General features: G+C 41.7%; 2 protein-coding genes across 6 annotated transcripts in view; both read right to left on the reverse strand.

The window, feature by feature from the left end:
- Positions 1–1,234: 1,234 nt before the first annotated feature.
- Positions 1,235–14,888, reverse strand: grpel2 (GrpE-like 2, mitochondrial). Of its 5 annotated transcripts, none has more exons than XM_039005088.1 (5): positions 14,750–14,888; positions 7,511–7,670; positions 5,149–5,230; positions 4,751–5,040; positions 1,235–2,689 (listed from the first exon to the last, which is right to left on the reverse strand). In XM_039005088.1, exons 1-5 carry the CDS (start codon positions 14,830–14,832, stop codon positions 2,666–2,668), a joined length of 639 nt encoding a protein of 212 aa, XP_038861016.1. In that variant the 5' UTR covers positions 14,833–14,888; the 3' UTR covers positions 1,235–2,665. The 5 variants fall into 5 exon arrangements, with proteins under 5 accessions (XP_038861016.1, XP_038861018.1, XP_038861017.1 ...); XM_039005090.1 differs by lacking the exons at positions 1,235–2,689; positions 14,750–14,888 and adding exons at positions 6,281–6,527; positions 7,108–7,230 and having other exon boundaries at positions 4,500–5,040; positions 7,511–7,622; XM_039005089.1 differs by lacking the exon at positions 1,235–2,689 and having other exon boundaries at positions 4,500–5,040; positions 7,526–7,670.
- Positions 14,889–15,791: 903 nt separating this feature from the next.
- Positions 15,792–18,214, reverse strand: part of LOC120056850 (actin filament-associated protein 1-like 1) — a 29,605-nt gene continuing 27,182 nt past the window's right edge. Inside the window, exon 18 of the mRNA XM_039005092.1 lies at positions 15,792–16,753. Within this exon, the coding sequence (XP_038861020.1) occupies positions 16,727–16,753 (27 nt within the window). The 3' untranslated portion in view covers positions 15,792–16,726. The remainder of the gene's footprint in view (positions 16,754–18,214) is intronic.

Below are 18,214 nucleotides of genomic sequence, written 5' to 3' on the forward strand. Positions count from 1 at the left end.
CCAACATGGAGTACCACTCTTCATATTTTCAAGCATGGTGGTGGCTGCATCATGTTATGGATATGCTCATCATCGGCAAGGACTAAGGAGTTTTTTTTCTGGGATAAAAATAAAACGGAATAGAGCTAAGCACAGGCAAAATCCTAGAGGAAAACCTGGTTCAGTCTGCTTTCAACAGGGAGACAAATTCACCTTTCAGCAGGACAGTAACCTAAAACATGAGACCAAATATACACTGGAGTTGCTTACCAAGATGAGATTGAATGTTCCTGAGTGGCCTAGTTAGTTGTGACCTAAATCGGCTTGAAGAACTATGGCAAGACTTTAAAATGGCTGTCTAGCAATGATCAACAACCAACTTGACAGAGCTTGAAAAAGAATAATGGGCAAATATTGTACAATCCAGGTGTGCAACACTTTAGAGACTTACTCCAAAATAATCACAACTCTAACCTCTGCTAAACGTGATTCTTAACACCTTTTTTTCGGCACTGAGCAGTTTTCAGGTCTGCTGAGCACAAACTTGAACGACATTCTGTGGAACTTCCGGCGCGCATTTACTGTGAACACTAAGGCTGTACCCCCTTTAAGTTACAGTTTTACCGTGAACACTGAGGCTGTACCCCCTTTAAGTTACAGTTTTACCGTGAACACTGAGGCTGTACCCCCTTTAAGTTACAGTTTTAACAGTGGTCAAGTAGGCTGCTGTGGCTATTTGATCAGAATGTAAACCTACCGCCAACAATGGAGAAAAATGCATCCCATGAAATGTTAACATGGAAATAGCTGTTCTGTCACTCAGTCTACAGTAGCAGCAAATGTGTGGTGTTCAATGTAGGCCTACATTCCATGAGACTTTTGAAGAAAAAAAACATGCAGGGCTTGACATTTAGCAGTTTATCCACTTGTCCATCAGACAATGTGACTGAAAATGTTGTGTTTGATGCAAGAAACCACTTCACAAAATAAAAATGCACTATCATTCCCATAGCATTATTGGCTACTTAGCTTATTCAAGACAGTCTGAAAATACAAAGCTGCCTGCCCCCTTACGACATAATAAAAGCTCTTCACCGGACTTCAAAGATGGCTAGAAATGCACAGGCTTTGTGCTCTTGTAGGAAGCAACCACTCCCCCATTGTTAACTAGACATTAGCTATAACTAGGTTAATAACTCACTAACTAGCAAAGAATATGAACAAAAGTGCACACATGGGAACATGCAGCTCTCGCTTTGATAGTTTTATTTTTAAATGCAAATCTACTTTTGCTATATACACAGCAGTTCAAAGTGAATGGCTATTTGCATATAGGCCTACTGCAGCTCTGATTGGTTATGGCTCACTGGTCTGTGTAGAGTAGGTGGATGAGTCATGCCTGTCAATGCAATAGAATCCTACTCCCATGCTGCTCTGCCTACAAGAACATCTTCTGCAGTTAGTATGCAAAACTAAGTCGTGCATAGTTCATTTTCTTTCGGTATGTTACATTGAAAGTGGCTAATATTGCGTTGACTCAAGCACAATTCCCACAGTAGAGTGAAACGTTGATAGTGTTAAGTAAAGAAGTGGAAAACTCCAGAAAGTTGAGGAGTTCACTCTTGTGTTTCTCTGCTTGGGCTGATATTTCCTCTCCATTAGAGGGAACATCGCTCAGGGGCTTGAATACTTTTCTGAATCAAGATATAGTACATTTTTTATTAATAAAAAAATACAAATAAAAAATCTCGCACTTTGACATTAAATTAAATCCATTTTAATCCTAAATTTGTAACAAAATGTTGAAAAAGTCAAGGGGTGTGTGTACATCCGGAAGGCACTGTACATCAAATCAAGTGTATTACATAAGATCAAGTGCATCAAAGTACAATTTAAATTAAGGGACAGATTTAAAAAAAAAAATCAAAAGTGGAGAGAGGGGTTGGGTAGACGATATGAACCCACCTAACTGAAACCATTTCATTGTTGCATCATAAAAATATACACAGTGCTCTTTGGGTAATGCTAAATAAAACACAACGTCCAAATAAATACATAAATCTCAACATTTTCAAAGTAAAGTTGCAACCTTCATATAAAGACGCAGGTAACTGCACATTCTACGCAACCATCCCATCCCGTAAGATCACAGATTCTCTCTAACATCAAGATCTTCATTCTTACTTGCTCACGTACAGAAACAAGCACAATTGTGGAGGGCAGGGTGAATAATGCAACTTCTCCAAATGTACACAACTTCCACATGACTAAGTAAACTAAAGGTTTTCATCAACCAGGTCTTATGAGGTATAACAATATCCTTGAGTATCTACACATATATGTGAATGTCAGTAAATAGCAAAACACATTCATATGACTAATAATAACAATAATAGATTTGCTTCATATAGCTAGCTTTTCTAATACAGAATCTCCAAGTCGCTTAAAACAAAACAATTCAGGCAGCTGGCCGTTCATTGGAGATGTCTTCCACAGATCGATGATGATCCCGTTCAATAAAGGAGTAGCTTGAGTGGTGGTGGCGTCGATGGTACAGCCAGGGAGGGAGAAACATCAGTCAGACAGGCCAGGAGCTTTTCATCAGGCACTTCTGTCGTTGAAGTTCACAGTTACGGCTCTGTATAGGCTGGATCATCCACCACCGAAAGTGTAACACCCACCTGGGTCATCCTTCGGCAGCTATAAGAGCCTGAGAGACCACCACACCTCAGCAGTTATCCTATGAGGCGAGCCTCTGTCATCCCCTAACAGCATAGTCCCCATCCTTCCAGAAAACGAGGCAGGTGGATCAAACATCCGGTACAACATTCAAATTTAGAATTACCAGCTAGCCAAGCTAAGTAAAGACTTGCCATAGTCAGTCCTACGAACAAAATATTGTAGCTCAACAGGTTATCAAAACACCCCAAAAATAAAAATGTAATTAAACACAAGAAAATCCCATAAAAATAACAAAGATGGGCACAGTCTCAAAGTTAAAGTACTTCTAGAACAACGTGACAGTGACCCTATTTTTTGATCAAGTAAACAAAAAAAATACAGGAAAAACTATAATACACAAATTCATACAGTACCAGTCAAAAGTTTGGACACAACATTCAAGGGTTTTTCTTTATTTTTACTATTTTCTACATTGTAGAATAATAGTGAAGACATCAAAAATATGAAATAACACATATGGAATCATGTAGTAACCAAAAAAAAAAAGTGTTAAACAAATCAAAATATATTTTATATGGGAGATAATTAAAAGTAGCCACCTTGGTATTCTCTCAACCAGCTTCATGAGGTAGTCACCTGGAATTCATTTCAATTAACAGGTGTGCCTTGTTGAAAGTTAAGAAGGAAAGAAATTCCACAAATTAATACGTTTGAGCCAATCAGCTGTGTTGTGACAGAAGATAGCCCTATTTGGGCTATCAATATTACGGCAAGAACAGCTCAAATAAGCAAAGAGAAACGACAGGCCATCATTACTTTAAGACATGAAGGTCAGTTAATCCGGAACGTTTCAAACGTTGAAAGTTTCAAACGTTGAAAGTTTCTTCAAGTGCAGCCGCAAAAACCATCAAGCGCTATGATGAAACTGGCTCTCATGAGGACCGCCACATGAAAGGAAGACCCAGAGTTACCTCTGCCGCAGCGGATAAGTTCCTTAGAGTAACCAGCCTCAGAAATAGCTTCACAGAGTTCAAGTAACAGTCACATCTAAACATCAACTGTTCAGAGGAGACTACGTGAATTAGGCCTTCACGGATGAATTGCTGCAAAGAAACCACTACTAAAGGACACCAAGAAGAAGAAGAGACTTGCTTGGACCAAGAAACACAAGCAATTAGACCGGTGGAAATCTGTCTTTTGGTCTGATGAGTCCAAATTTGAGATTTTTAGTTCCAACCACCGTGTCTTTGTGAGACGCAGAGTAGGTGAACGGATGATCTCCGCATGTGTGGTTCCTACCGTGAAGCATGGAGGAGGAGGTGTGATGGTGCTTTGCTGGTGACACTGTCTGATTTATTTAGAATTCAAGGCACACTTAACCAGCATGGCTACCACAGCATTCTGCAGCGATACGCCATCCCATCTGGTTTGCGCTGAGTGGGACTATTATTTGTTTTTCAACAGGACATTGACCCAATACACCTCCAGGCTGTGTAAGGGCTATTTGACTAAGGAGAGTGATGGAGTGCTGCATCAGATGACCTGGCCTCCACAATCACCTGATCTCAACCCAATCGAGATGGTTTTGGATGAGTTGGACCACAGAGTAAAGGAAAAGCTGCCAACAAGTGCTCAGCATATGTGGGAACTCATTCAAGAGTGTTGGAAAAGCATTCCAGGTAAAGCTCTTTGAGAGAATGCCAAGAGTGTGCAAAGCTGTCATCCAGGAAAAGGGTGGCCCTTTGAAGAATCTCAAATATAAAGTATATTTTGATTTGTTTAACACTTTTTTTGGTTACCACATGATTCCATATGTGTTATTTCATAATTTTGATGTCTTCACTAATATTCTACAATGTAGAAAATAGTTTTAAAAACTTTTAAAAAACTGGAATGAGTAGGTGTCCAAACTTTTTACAGGTACTGTATGTACATAATTAATCTAGACAAAGTGACAACATTGAAAGTAAGTGAAATGATTGTTGCACATCTGGATCTGTCAGGTGCAGACGACCGTGAAGTACTAGAGAGAGGTCAGAGACTAGCACAAGCCTTAGTCCTGCTCCTGTGTCATCACAGCAATGCCCACCTGAGCATGTCGGATGGTGCGTCCATGGAGCTTGTACCCATCATGCTTCACCACAGCAACGGTGCCAGGCTCCCATCCCTCAGCAGGAGTGTGGCACACTATCTCGTGCTGGTAAGGGTCGTATTTAGCCCCAACAGGGCTCATCTTCATAAGACCGTGCTTTGTGAAGACCCCCTGCAGTCTGTCCTTGATCTGGGCCAGTCTCTGGTCCTCCTCCCCCTGCACGTTTCCTGTCGTCTGCTTCAACAGGTCAGCTACCTCCACCAGGTCACGGCAGAAACTCTGGATCCCTGTAGGAGTGGAGCGGTAGGGAAGAGGGATTACAACTGCACAAAGTAGAAGGACCATACTCGGTATGGGTCGGAGATATCAGGGTAGGAGGACAAAAAACATCTCACCAAACAGCTTGGCGTCTTGAACAAACTTCTGAGTTCTTCTTCGAACGTTGTCAGAGTCAGCCATGACTCTTTTGTATCTTTCCTAGAATACAATACAGCTTCCGTGAAATAAATAAATAAAAAATATTTATATATACACTGATTCCGATGTTGATGAACTAAACAACTTCTCAAACTCATTCCACAGAGGGCTGAGTGTCTGCAAATTTTTGCTCTTCCCTTGTGCTTGATTGATGAAATAAAGTCACTAATTAATAAGGAACTCTCCTCAACTGGTTGTCTAGGTCTTCATTAAAAGGAAAACCCCAAAACCTGCAGACACTAAGCCAGGGATTTTCAACTAGATTCAGCCGAGGGACACCAGTTGGGGAACCCTGCACTAGGCCCTCCATGGAATGAGTTGGATACCCCTGCAATGAACCATTCACACCAACTATGGTGCGTTTTCCCCTCCACTTTCTTCCAAAATTCGCATAATGTCACCAACACTGCTGCGGTCATTCTCTGTGGCAATATGTTGTTCAAAGTGGCTGGAGAGGACGCAATAATGAGAAAAATCATATACCACTGGAAAAACAATATGATAAGGCAAACATTAGGTTAAGCTTTTCATCCCATAGGATGAATCATGAAATGTGCTTGGCCACGTTTCATTCAGTCCACCCCATTTATTACGCGAGAAAATGCAAAACCGGCACCTGTCGTCATTCCACGCAAAAATGCTGACCATCATGACGCTTGCTGCTTACAGTTCTCTTTCCATCTGATTAAAGAAATGCAGTCCAGACAGGCTAGGCCTGTTAAAGAAAACTTTCTGAAAGGACATAGAGAATTAGCAAACCCACCCACCTAAAAGGACCCGTCAATCAAAGCCGCCTGCAGTGCATCTCACTCAGACATAAGAAAATTACATTTCTCCTTTTCCAAATATGGATTAAAAACCTTGCCTTAGCTTCAAATACTTGCTGTACCATATCAAAAACTAGTCTACATTATAGTATAATGCTAAATCAATGTAGCCTATCATAGAAACTGACAAGGAAAGTTTTAAGGGGGAGGTATAGAGACAGCTGTGATACAGGCTATATGAAGATGAAATTGCCAACCATTACAAAATAGAAAAGCATGCAACCTGTCCACAGCCCAGCGATCGGCCGTCGATCCACAGCCCAGCGATCGGCCGTCGATCCACAGCCCAGCGATCGGCCGTCGATCCACAGCCCAGCGATCGGCCGTCGATCCACAGCCCAGCGATCGGCCGTCGATCCACAGCCCAACGATCGGCCGTCGATCCACAGCCCAACGATCGGCCGTCGATCCACAGCCCAACGATCGGCCGTTGATCCATGTTTGTGAAGCAATGGGTGGTTATGTTGACACTACATTTTTAAATTACAGTAGAGTGCTTTATCTAAATCTGTGCAACCACTTATTGATAAGGGTCAAATCTGGCAGATATTTACTCAGCCTATAGCACAGATTCACTTTAGCAGACCATATAATACATATATATACAGTTGAAGTCAGAAGTTTACATATACCTTAGCCAAATACATTTAAACTCAGTTTTTCACAATTCCTGACATTTAATCCTAGTAAAAATTCCGTCTTAGGCCATTTAGGATCACCACTTTATTTTAAGAATGTAAAATGTCAGAATAATAGCAGAGAGAATGATTTATTTCAGCTTTTATTTCTTTCATCACATTCCAAGTGGGTCAGAAGTGTACATGCACTCAATTAGTATTTGGTAGCATTGCCTTTAAATTGTTTAAGTTGGGTCAAAACGTTTTGGGTAGCCTTCCACAACCTTCCCACAATAAGTTGGGTGAATTTTGGCCCATTCCTCTAAGTGTATGTAAACTTCCGACTTCAACTGTAGTTTGAAACTTATTTCAAGCAATTTTTTAAAACTATCTATAGGCTACCAGGCATAGAAGCATAGATCGATACTCTTACTTGCTAAATGGCTATGAAATAGGCGACAGCGTTGGCAATGAACTGGCGGGGAAGTTTGAATGGGTGAGAACAGCGTGATCCCATTGGCTAAACTTGACACATTGCAAATGTGTCAAGAGAGAACTGTCAGAGAGAAATGTATTATTTTATTCACACAAAGAATCCCCAGACCTATCAGTGGCAGTGTGCGTTCTTTTGGTCAACAGCTTATTTTCGCATGCGAAAAGACACAAAAATCCAACCTGTATAAATAATTGACAGATTGCGGCAGGACGATATTTTGCAATTGGTGTGAACGACACCATAAACAAGACGTGCTCATATAAATATTTTTATAGACTAATTGTTCGGACAAAAAGAACGGACTTTGTGATTAAGGGCCTCTCACCATTGAGGCTCTTACCGTAAGCTCCCTGACCTGCTCCTCCAGCTTGCTGGCTCTCATCTCCAGCAGTCTCACATTGGTCCCTGCATGGCTGGAGTCATCTGTGGTGTCATCACCATGGCAATCATCACCTGTTCCCCACTGCTTTGCTGCTGTGCTGTAGAGGCCAATCACAGCGCTGGAATTAAAAATATTGAAGAGAAGAAATGTTCAGAATATCGGCCTCAATAGATTTTTTACTTTGTGCCATAATATTATTAGTAGCAATCAGGGCAAACCCGTAAAAACCCTTTATGTATGTTCCCCCAAGTACATCATGTGAAAGAATTCGCTGTTCAAACTATTTCCTTCTGAACAACATTTGACCCCTTAAAATCCTACTTAAATGTGGCTGAGCGCCAACATCTCACTTCTGTGGGATTTGTAACAGAGCTCAGGCTATAACCACTAACTAACTCAGGATCCCTTAAGCCTAGATCTTTGAGAAGAATGACAGTAAAAGATTTTGACAGAGCGTGGGTGTAAACATAGAAGTGTAAACTAGAGCAGTACCAATAAGTGCTTCATGCTTATCTAACACACTCTTATTCTAGTTCAAATAAACTGTTTAAAACAATAGATTCTAGATACAAGGATTGCCATATGCAGTGCTATGTGAGGCATGATGTTTCAACTCAACATTGACTGAGAGACTGGAATTCAATCAAACCCGCCACAGCAAGGTTTACAATCTCTTGTTTACAAAGTATTGGCCTCGGCAAGGCAAAGTAAATATCAGCTAGCTAGTTAGCTAGCTAAATCAGTGGTAGCTAGCTAGTTAATGATAACAAGCTATCTAGTACTTGAACCAGTATCTGGGCAGAGGAGGAGACAATGAATATGACGAGTCTCGTCTCTAGCCCAGTTAGCTACCATTAATTTTGACATTAGACAGCACTGCAAGCGTTATGTCATAATATGTTTGTTACTCAAATATGGAGTTTCACTGAGCAACTATAGTAATTTACTGCTGTCACACCCAGTATGTACTATTGGTACTATACAGACAACTGGTAACTGACAAAAAAACGAGGTCAAATTATGACGTCAATGATCTTAAAGTCAGAAAGTCGGAGCCTTAGAAAGATGCCCGAGTTTCTGACTTGGAATTCCGAGTTGGATGAACGTTCAAAGCGATTTTCCCCAGTATTTTCTGAGTTTCCAGTTGTCTTGAACACACTGAAGTTGCAGATATCCGAGTTGTTTTAAATGCAGCAATAATACCAGCGAAAAAAAAATCGGACATGATTGTACCACTGTAAGTTAAGAAATATGGACAGGAATTGTAGCAGTTTCTTGTTGTATTTGTCACAATTTAGTCCTAATCAACTCAAAGTTCTGTCAAAGTCACCACACAATTTGTTGATGTAGCCAAGTTTAAATGTAAGCCTAAAATATTATCAGGTTATTAGCCTACAGCTTAGTGAAAATGACATTAGTGTTGGCTTACCTTTGACTGAAAGATGTCAGCTCTTTTCTCAACCCTTGCACCTGGCTATCAGGGAGATTTCAGGAAGGTTGTGTTTGTTTTTACTTGATGATAACCCACTTATTGTGGTGACTTTGACACAGGGAACATATCTGATTTAATACACTGCTCAAAAAAATAAAGGGAACACTTAAACAACACAATGTAACTCCAAGTCAATCACACTTCTGTGAAATCAAACTGTCCACTTAGGAAGCAACACTGATTGACAATAAATGTCACATGCTGTTGTGCAAATGGAATAGACAAAAGGTGGAAATTATAGGCAATTAGCAAGACACCCCCAAAAAAGGAGTGATTCTGCAGGTGGTGACCACAGACCACTTCTCAGTTCCTATGCTTCCTGGCTGATGTTTTGGTCACTTTTGAATGCTGGCGGTGCTCTCACTCTAGTGGTAGCATGAGACGGAGTCTACAACCCACACAAGTGGCTCAGGTAGTGCAGTTCATCCAGGATGGCACATCAATGCGAGCTGTGGCAAAAAGGTTTGCTGTGTCTGTCAGCGTAGTGTCCAGAGCATGGAGGCGCTACCAGGAGACAGGCCAGTACATCAGGAGACGTGGAGGAGGCCGTAGGAGGGCAACAACCCAGCAGCAGGACCGCTACCTCCGCCTTTGTGCAAGGAGGTGCACTGCCAGCGCCCTGCAAAATGACCTCCAGCAGGCCACAAATGTGCATGTGTCTGCTCAAACGGTCAGAAACAGACTCCATGAGGGTGGTATGAGGGCCCGACGTCCACAGGTGGGGGTGTGCTTACAGCCCAACACCGTGCAGGACGTTTGGCATTTGCCAGAGAACACCAAGATTGGCAAATTCGCCACTGGCGCCCTGTGCTCTTCACAGATGAAAGCAGGTTCACACTGAGCACATGAGCACATGTGACAGACGTGACAGAGTCTGGAGACGCCGTGGAGAACGTTCTGCTGCCTGCAACATCCTCCAGCATGACCGGTTTGGCGGTGGGTCAGTCATGGTGTGGGGTGGCATTTCTTTGTGGGGCCGCACAGCCCTCCATGTGCTCGCCAGAGGTAGCCTGACTGCCATTAGGTACCGAGATGAGATCCTCAGACCCCTTGTGAGACCATATGCTGACACATGCACATTTGTGGCCTGCTGGAGGTCATTTTGCAGGGCGCTGGCAGTGCACCTCCTTGCACAAAGGCGGAGGTAGCGGTCCTGCTGCTGGGTTGTTGCCCTCCTACGGCCTCCTCCACGTCTCCTGATGTACTGGCCTGTCTCCTGGTAGCGCCTCCATGCTCTGGACACTACGCTGACAGACACAGCAAACCTTTTTGCCACAGCTCGCATTGATGTGCCATCCTGGATGAACTGCACTACCTGAGCCACTTGTGTGGGTTGTAGACTCCGTCTCATGCTACCACTAGAGTGAGAGCACCGCCAGCATTCAAAAGTGACCAAAACATCAGCCAGGAAGCATAGGAACTGAGAAGTGGTCTGTGGTCACCACCTGCAGAATCACTCCTTTTTTGGGGGTGTCTTGCTAATTGCCTATAATTTCCACCTTTTGTCTATTCCATTTGCACAACAGCATGTGAAATTTATTGTCAATCAGTGTTGCTTCCTAAGTGGACAGTTTGATTTCACAGAAGTGTGATTGACTTGGAGTTACATTGTGTTGTTTAAGTGTTCCCTTTATTTTTTTGAGCAGTGTATTTTGGCAGGGGTTTCCTCACGTATAAAAGTGGTGGATTTAACCAGTGGTACTTTATAGTACTAGTACTTTAGCAGTACTTTAGCAGACCACATATATATATTTATTTTAAACTTCGTGCCGTAATATTATTAGTAGCAATCAGGGCAAACACGTAATATATATACACCGCTCAAAAAAATAAAGGGAACACTTAAACAACACAATGTAACTCCAAGTCAATCACACTTCTGTGAAATCAAACTGTCCACTTAGGAAGCAACACTGATTGACAATAAATTTAACATGCTGTTGTGCAAATGGAATAGACAACAGGTGGAAATTATAGGCAATTAGCAAGACGCCCCCAATAAAGGAGTGGTTCTGCAGGTGGTGACCACAGACCACTTCTCAGTTCCTATGCTTCCTGGCTGATGTTTTGGTCACTTTTGAATGCTGGCGGTGCTTTCACTCTAGTGGTAGCATGAGACGGAGTCTACAACCCACACAAGTGGCTCAGGTAGTGCAACAAAGCCAACACCTTTCCTTCCAGTTCTCTGCTGCCAATGACTGGAACGAATTTCAAAAATCGCTAAAGTTGAAGACACATCTCCCTCACTAACGTTAAACATCAGCTATCTGAGCAGCTAACCGATCGCTGCAGCTGTACAAAGCCCATCTGTAAATAGCCCATCCAATCTACCGAACTCATACCCATATTGTTTTTATTTACTTTTTTGCACACCAGTATTTCTATATGCACATCTATCACTCCAGTGTTAATTTGCTAAATTGTAATTACTTCGCTACTATGGCCTATTTATTGCCTTACCTCCTCACGCCATTTGCACACACTGTATATAGACTTTTTTTCTATTGTGTTATTGACTGTATGTTTGTTTATTCCATGTGTAACTCTGTTATTGTTTGTGCACTGCTTTTCTCTATCTTGGCCAGGTCGCAGTTGTAAATGAGAACTTGTTCTCAGCTGGCCAACCTGGTTAAATAAAGGTGAAATAAAATAAAAAAATAAATATGTGATGTGATTTGTTAGACAACACTGGGGAGTTTCTGCTGTTTGATGAGTTCATTGGTAAATTTCAGGGTAATATTACTCAGAGAATATATGAAGGTTTACAAAGCAATTCCACTTCCTATACTTGGACTTATTAAGAACACTTTATTATATTATGAGGTTGTTCCCACTTTCCAAGTTCACAAACAAATGACTTGAACCTTTTGGACAGAAAAAAAATATCAACAGTAAGTGGATGCAATTGGCAATTAATTAAGTAATTTTGGTGATAATAATTCAATATATTGCTATGGAAGTGACCAACCCATGCTATGGTCAAAAGCAACTACCTTTACCCTTAATTGTCCCGTTATCCCAAAAGTTAAAGTAATTTATATTTAAAAAAAATCTTCCATCTACCCTGTTAATGATTTCGTGCACAAAAGGTTAAATTTGGACAAAATGCCTTGTGTTTTTTGTTCCTCTGACTCAGAATCTATAGAGCATTTTTGTCATGCCGCCATTCTAGTAAACTATGGATTGAAATTCATGAATGGTTGTGTATAAATTCTCCAAATGTACCTATGTTTACATTTGATGATGTTGAAAGGCATTATGCTTGTCCTTGTAATTCCTTGTAAATCATCATTATATTTCTTAAACAGTATTATTCTCTGGTGTTTTATTATTTAATTGTTTCATTGTATTCACATGAATGTCCCTGTATTGATGTGTAATAATGGTATTATTGTTGGAGAAAAAATATATAAATCTATCTAGTTAGCGACAGCTAGCTAGCACACGGCGTCGCCAACGCCTGCTGTGTACCGGAGTCAGTGTCCTCCGCTCCCGCCTACCGAACATCTTCCCTCGATGTCGCTAACAGAACTGCAGGAAAACATTGCCCCACAGGCGGATGACACTACCGGTGTGTACTAGCTACTGTTGTCGCCCCCGCCTCTTCTTCTGTGGGGTTTATCGGCTGTTGGCATCCGACGTTATGGTGCATTGCCACCTCCTGTACGGGAGCGCCCCTGCCTCCCGCCCATGTACTGGTGCCATGGTGTACAAATTTACCAATAGAAGTATAAAGATGGGTTCCTGCAGATGTAGGCTGGACAATAGAACGAGTCAAAATTCACCCAATGGCAAAAGAGCATTGGCTAAGATGGAACACTAGCGCGAGCCCATAGCAAATGAATGGAATCGAACGTTCTGTTTTGACTGGAGTGACGCTTAGAATTTCATTTAGCCTAAATGGCACCAAAAAATATATCCCTTTTTATTCTGTTCTTAGGACAAAAATGAAAAATAACAATTCGTGAAGAAAGTAAACATCCGCACCTCGATGGTACCAAGTGTGCTTATGTCTGCATAACGAGGAAGTAGGGGGGGAAATGGGAACTTTTGACTATTTCTGGTCTAGCGATGATGACAGCAGAGTACGCTGTCCAACCTTACGTAATTAGAAAGAGGAGGTTATCTTGATTAAAATGGTGTCCGACTTGAAAAACATTCATAATATACTGTAGCGACCCGCACAGACAGCTGTGTGTTATGTGTTAGGCTAGTAGGTGGTTGTGTTCGCGGGGTCCGACATGTCAGTCAACCTGCTATCTGCCAATCACGGGAATGCCTGGAATGTTCTGATGCCGGGCATCCTGGCGGTTGGCGGAGTGGCGTGGAGGGGGGTTGGGCAGGGGGATGGAGCATTGGAAGTTAAGACCAGGTTTTGCCTTTGTTCTCTCTCTTACGTCTGGGCTTCACAAGAGAAGGTCACGATTGGCTTGTGGGTTATCTTTCATTTATTTGGCGTGGGCTACGGCCAAACAGTAGCCTGTGTAAAGTTGGTTTAATAAACCGTCCATTCGTAAACTCAATCCTCTGTCTGGACAGTCGTTCTTTTATGATCTAGTCAGGTCATTACAATACACATTGCGAGATATTTGGCGAAATATACCAGCATGCCTCTCCATAGGAAAACAATGGGGTGAGCTCAGCGTTCCAAGGGCAAAAGGTATTTTGGGGCTTGCGTTTGATGACAACCGAGTACGCTGCGCATCCTTACATAATTAGAAAGAGGAGATTCTTATGATTACAATGGTGTACAATTTGAAAAAATCTAAATATACAGATTGCGAGATATTTGGCAAAATAGAGAGCCATACCTATATTTCCCTATAGGAAACAATGGGACGACAGAGTTCTATGAGTAATTTTGTGTTGTTTACATTTGAACTACCAACAACGTGGGCAGGTCTCATTGCTAACAATAGCAAAGCAGTGACATAGTATAGTATAGCATATTGTGACATAGTACAATAAGGCTGGGAATAGAAAGTTCGGTAGGCGAGTTGGTGCCACGGTGCTCAATAGAACTAACAGGAGCTGGCAGGCTGAAAAATGCCCTAAAATAAGGCATATTTTTTTATGATTACTTAAACTACGGCAAGCAGCTGGGACATGTGGTAATAATACGAAACTGGCCTCATCGGCTGATGAAATGAACTAGTTTTTAATCAGGAAAAAAAGTATTGTTAAAAATGTCATGACTGATGTTTTTCTGATAAAAACTAGTTCATTTCATCAGCCGATGAGGCCAGTTTCGTAATATTACCACATGTCCCAGCTGCTTGTTTTGAAATAATCACGAAAAAATAGGCCTTAGTTTAGGGCATTTTTCAGCCTGCCAGCTCCTGTGGCACCAACTCGCCTTCCGAACTTTCTATTCCAGCCTAGGATCGCCCCGAATTGCGGGCTGCAGTTCCACCCTTCTCGAATACAGCGTTTATAGGTCAGAAAGAATCTGGAGACACAACTCCGCCACATCTCCATTTGTCTTATCACCACACCAAACGAGTACCTTGGGAAAACGGACCCCCCCCCTTTGTATATTCAAGGTCAGAATACGTGCTTAACTAGGGCCTGAATTCCCCCCTAGCTAACGTTAGCGAAGCTAACTAGCTAACACTGGCTAGTTTGTTGAAAGTGTTGTCTTTACTTTACCGTTTACACTGTATTTTAAATGGCTAGAGGAGTAGCTATATGTTGCCAATACTCACCTGCAATCATTCGACAAGAGGAGTTGTAATCTGCCGACGCAGTTTAGATTTTTCCGAACCGAGAAAAAACAACGTATGGCCATATTTTTTAGATTCCGTTAAAATTCACTGCAGCGGAAGTTTAGGCCAGCCAACTGGTCGTCACTAGTTACCACAGCCACAAAATCCCAAACCCCGCCTATTTCTACAATTTATCAATTTATATTTAAAATATAAATTGATGAACACTGATGACCTTAAATGGAGACCAAAACATTAGTTTTCATAAATGTTTACGATATTTTGGCTGTGCAATCTAGAGGAAACCAGTCGTTCGAGTCTTCTTCCGTTGGGCTTTATGGCGGAGTGCAAACCCGATGGTGCATTACCGCCATCTGCTGGATTGGGGTATGGTGGCGACTGGGACTTGGTTCTTACTGTTTATATTCTAGTTAGGAAAAGTATTAACGCTTCGAGGATGTCTTCATCAGACTGTTGGACATAGAGGCTCTGGAGTTCGCCAGCATTTTCCCATTTGCTGGTTAAATCTTGAGTCGACTGTTCATTTATACCTCAGTGGAGGAGGTTGCCCTTGTCCTGCCTCTTCTCTGGGGTTTATTGGCAGATTACACAACCTATAATATGTATTGCCACCAGCTACTGTAAAAGGACAGTGAACGTGAAAATTATAACACCCATTGTGGGAAAAGATGACATACCACAAACACCAAAATAGACATCAAATACAAAACCCATCCCACTCTTTCAGCCCAAAACACTTCCCTACACAGGCTCAGGAGCCTGCGAGGGCGGAACAGTATTCCTTGCAAGGCATCGGCTGTGAAGTCACGAATCTCCAAAAACTTTCAGCCGCACTCAGTGACGCCAATTTTCTCCGATTTCTTCTTCGCTTGTGCCTTGTCCCGCCTCCTACAAAAGTGGTCTTTCCAACTGGTGGACTTCCCAATTCATTTTAATACTTGTTTACCTGTGTACTTGGAAGTGTCATCCTCATCATTGTGTAAGCTAATGACAGAGCCACTAATCTTACAGAATACAAATTTAAAATTGTTTTATTAATATATGCCTGGCCATCAAATATTATCTCTCTCTCTGATGAAAAAGACAGACAATATCAATGAACAGCTTTTATGTACAATACAAATAACATAAAGTGCAAAAGTAATTAAAAGTAAAAGGCTCATTACACTGAGAAACAGTCAGTGAATTACGTAATAAGGAAATGTCTTTTAGTCATTAGTCTCACATTACAATAACTATTTGGTTTTATACAGGTGTCATTCTATCGTTTTTTTCTGTCTGTTGTCCAGCTGCACCAAATTGTTAAATCAAGATCTGAAATAGTGTTTCATATACATGAACAGTCATTTCCTCTCCCTCTCTGACCAGCTTACTGTATGTGTTCTGAAGTTAGTTACTTTCATAGCGGATACAGCATAGAACTGTATTTCAGCATCTCCTTTAGGCTACTATTCCAACAACAAACTCACAATCGATACGTTCTATTTCCCTTTATTATCCTTTCGTGCAGATATGTGCATAATGTGAGTATGCATATTCAACCTCTGCAAACCAATCAACTCTCAACATCTCAAGTCCAGCCCTCAGATGTATTCACGTGGAATCCCCATAACATATCCTCTTCCACAGTCTGAAGGAACAACAGTACCACGTGCAACACAAGCGATTACTGAATCACAAAACAAGTGTCATGCCACAGAATGAACATTCAGCGTTTCCTAGTGAAATTGGGCTTTGAGTGAGGTTCTACAACAATTCCAGGAGATTCAGTGTCTCGTCTTCCCCAGTCACACGTTTCTCAGCTCAGCGATGTGCAGTAAATGTTGAGCTCTCAAGAGGGGAGTGGAAAAGTTGAGAATGGAGTGCCTGCTTCACCTGCTCTCCCCTTCTTTCAAATCAGCTCCAACATGTTCCAAGACAAGAATTAGACTGTCCATCTGCATGAGCATTGTCTTTCTAAGTCCCCTTCTTCGACTCCCATTCCTGAAAAACAGGACACTCATGTAGTGTTGGTACATAAAGTAAACATATGGGGGCTGACATTGCTGTATGTTTGTTAGTCTGAACTCTGATTTCGTTACTGAACATTGAGACAGTGCTACTTGAGAAAACAGGTACAGTTGAAGTCGGAAGTTTACATACACCTTAGCCAAATACATTTAAACTCATTTTCTCACAATTCCTGACATTTAATCCGAGTAAAAATTCCCTGTCTTAGGTCAGTTAGGATCACCACTTTATTTTAACAATGTGAAATGTCAGAATAATAGTAGAGAGAATGATACATTTCAGCTTTTATTTCTTTCATCACATTCCCAGTGGGTCAGAGGTTTACATACTCTCAATTAGTATTTGGTAGCATTGCCTTTAAATTGTTTAAGTTGGGTCAAACGTTTCGGGTAGCCTTCCACAAGCTTTCCACAATAAGTTGGGTGAATTTTGGCCCATTCCTCCTGACAGAGCTGGTGTAACGGAGTCAGGTTTGTAGGCCTCCTTCCTCACACACGGTTTTTCAGTTCTGCCCACAAATTGTCTATAGGATTGAGGTCAGGGCTTTGTGATGGCCACTCCAATACCTTAACTTTGTTGTCCATAAGCCATTTTGCCACAACTTTGAAAGTATGCTTGGGGTCTTTGTCCATTTGGAAGACCCATTTGCGACCAAGCTTTAATTTCCTGACTGATGTCTTGAGATGTTGCTTCAATATATATATCAACATAATTTTCCTGCCTCATGGTGCCATCTATTTTGTGAAGTGCACCAGTCCTTCCTGCAGCAAAGCACCCAAACAACATGATGCTGCTACCCCTGTGCTTCACGGTTGGGATGGTGTTCTTGGCTTGCAAGCCTCCCCCTTTTTCCTCCAAAACATAATGATGGTCATTATGGCCAGACAGTTCTATTGTTATTTCATCAGACCAGAGGACATTTCTCCAAAAATTATGATCTCTGTCCCCATGTGCAGTTGCAAACCGTAGTCTGGCTTTTTAATGGCGGTTTTGGAGCAGTGGCTTTTTCCTTGCTGAGTTTCAGGTTATGTCGATATAGCACTCGTTTTTACTGTGGATATAGATACTTTGCACCTGTTTCCTCCAGCATCTTCACAAGGTCCTTTGCTGTTGTTCTGGGATTGATTTGCACTTTTCACACCAAAGTACGTTCATCTCTAGGGGACAGGACGTGTCTCCTTCCTGAGCGGTATGACGGCTGCGTGGTCCCATGGTATTTATACTTGCGTACTATTGTTTGTACTGAGGAACGTGGTACCTTCAGGCGTTTGGAAATTGCTCTCAAGGATGAACCAGACTTGTGAAGGTCTACAATTGTTTTTCTGAGGTCTTGGCTGATTTCTTTTGATTTTCCAATGATGTCAAGCAAAGAGGCACTGAGTTTGAAGGTAGGCCTTGAAATACATCCACAGGTACACCTACAATTGACTCAAA

The sequence above is a fragment of the Salvelinus namaycush genome, chromosome 12 (assembly GCF_016432855.1).
Source record: "Salvelinus namaycush isolate Seneca chromosome 12, SaNama_1.0, whole genome shotgun sequence".
In the NCBI taxonomy this organism is placed as follows: domain Eukaryota; kingdom Metazoa; phylum Chordata; class Actinopteri; order Salmoniformes; family Salmonidae; genus Salvelinus; species Salvelinus namaycush.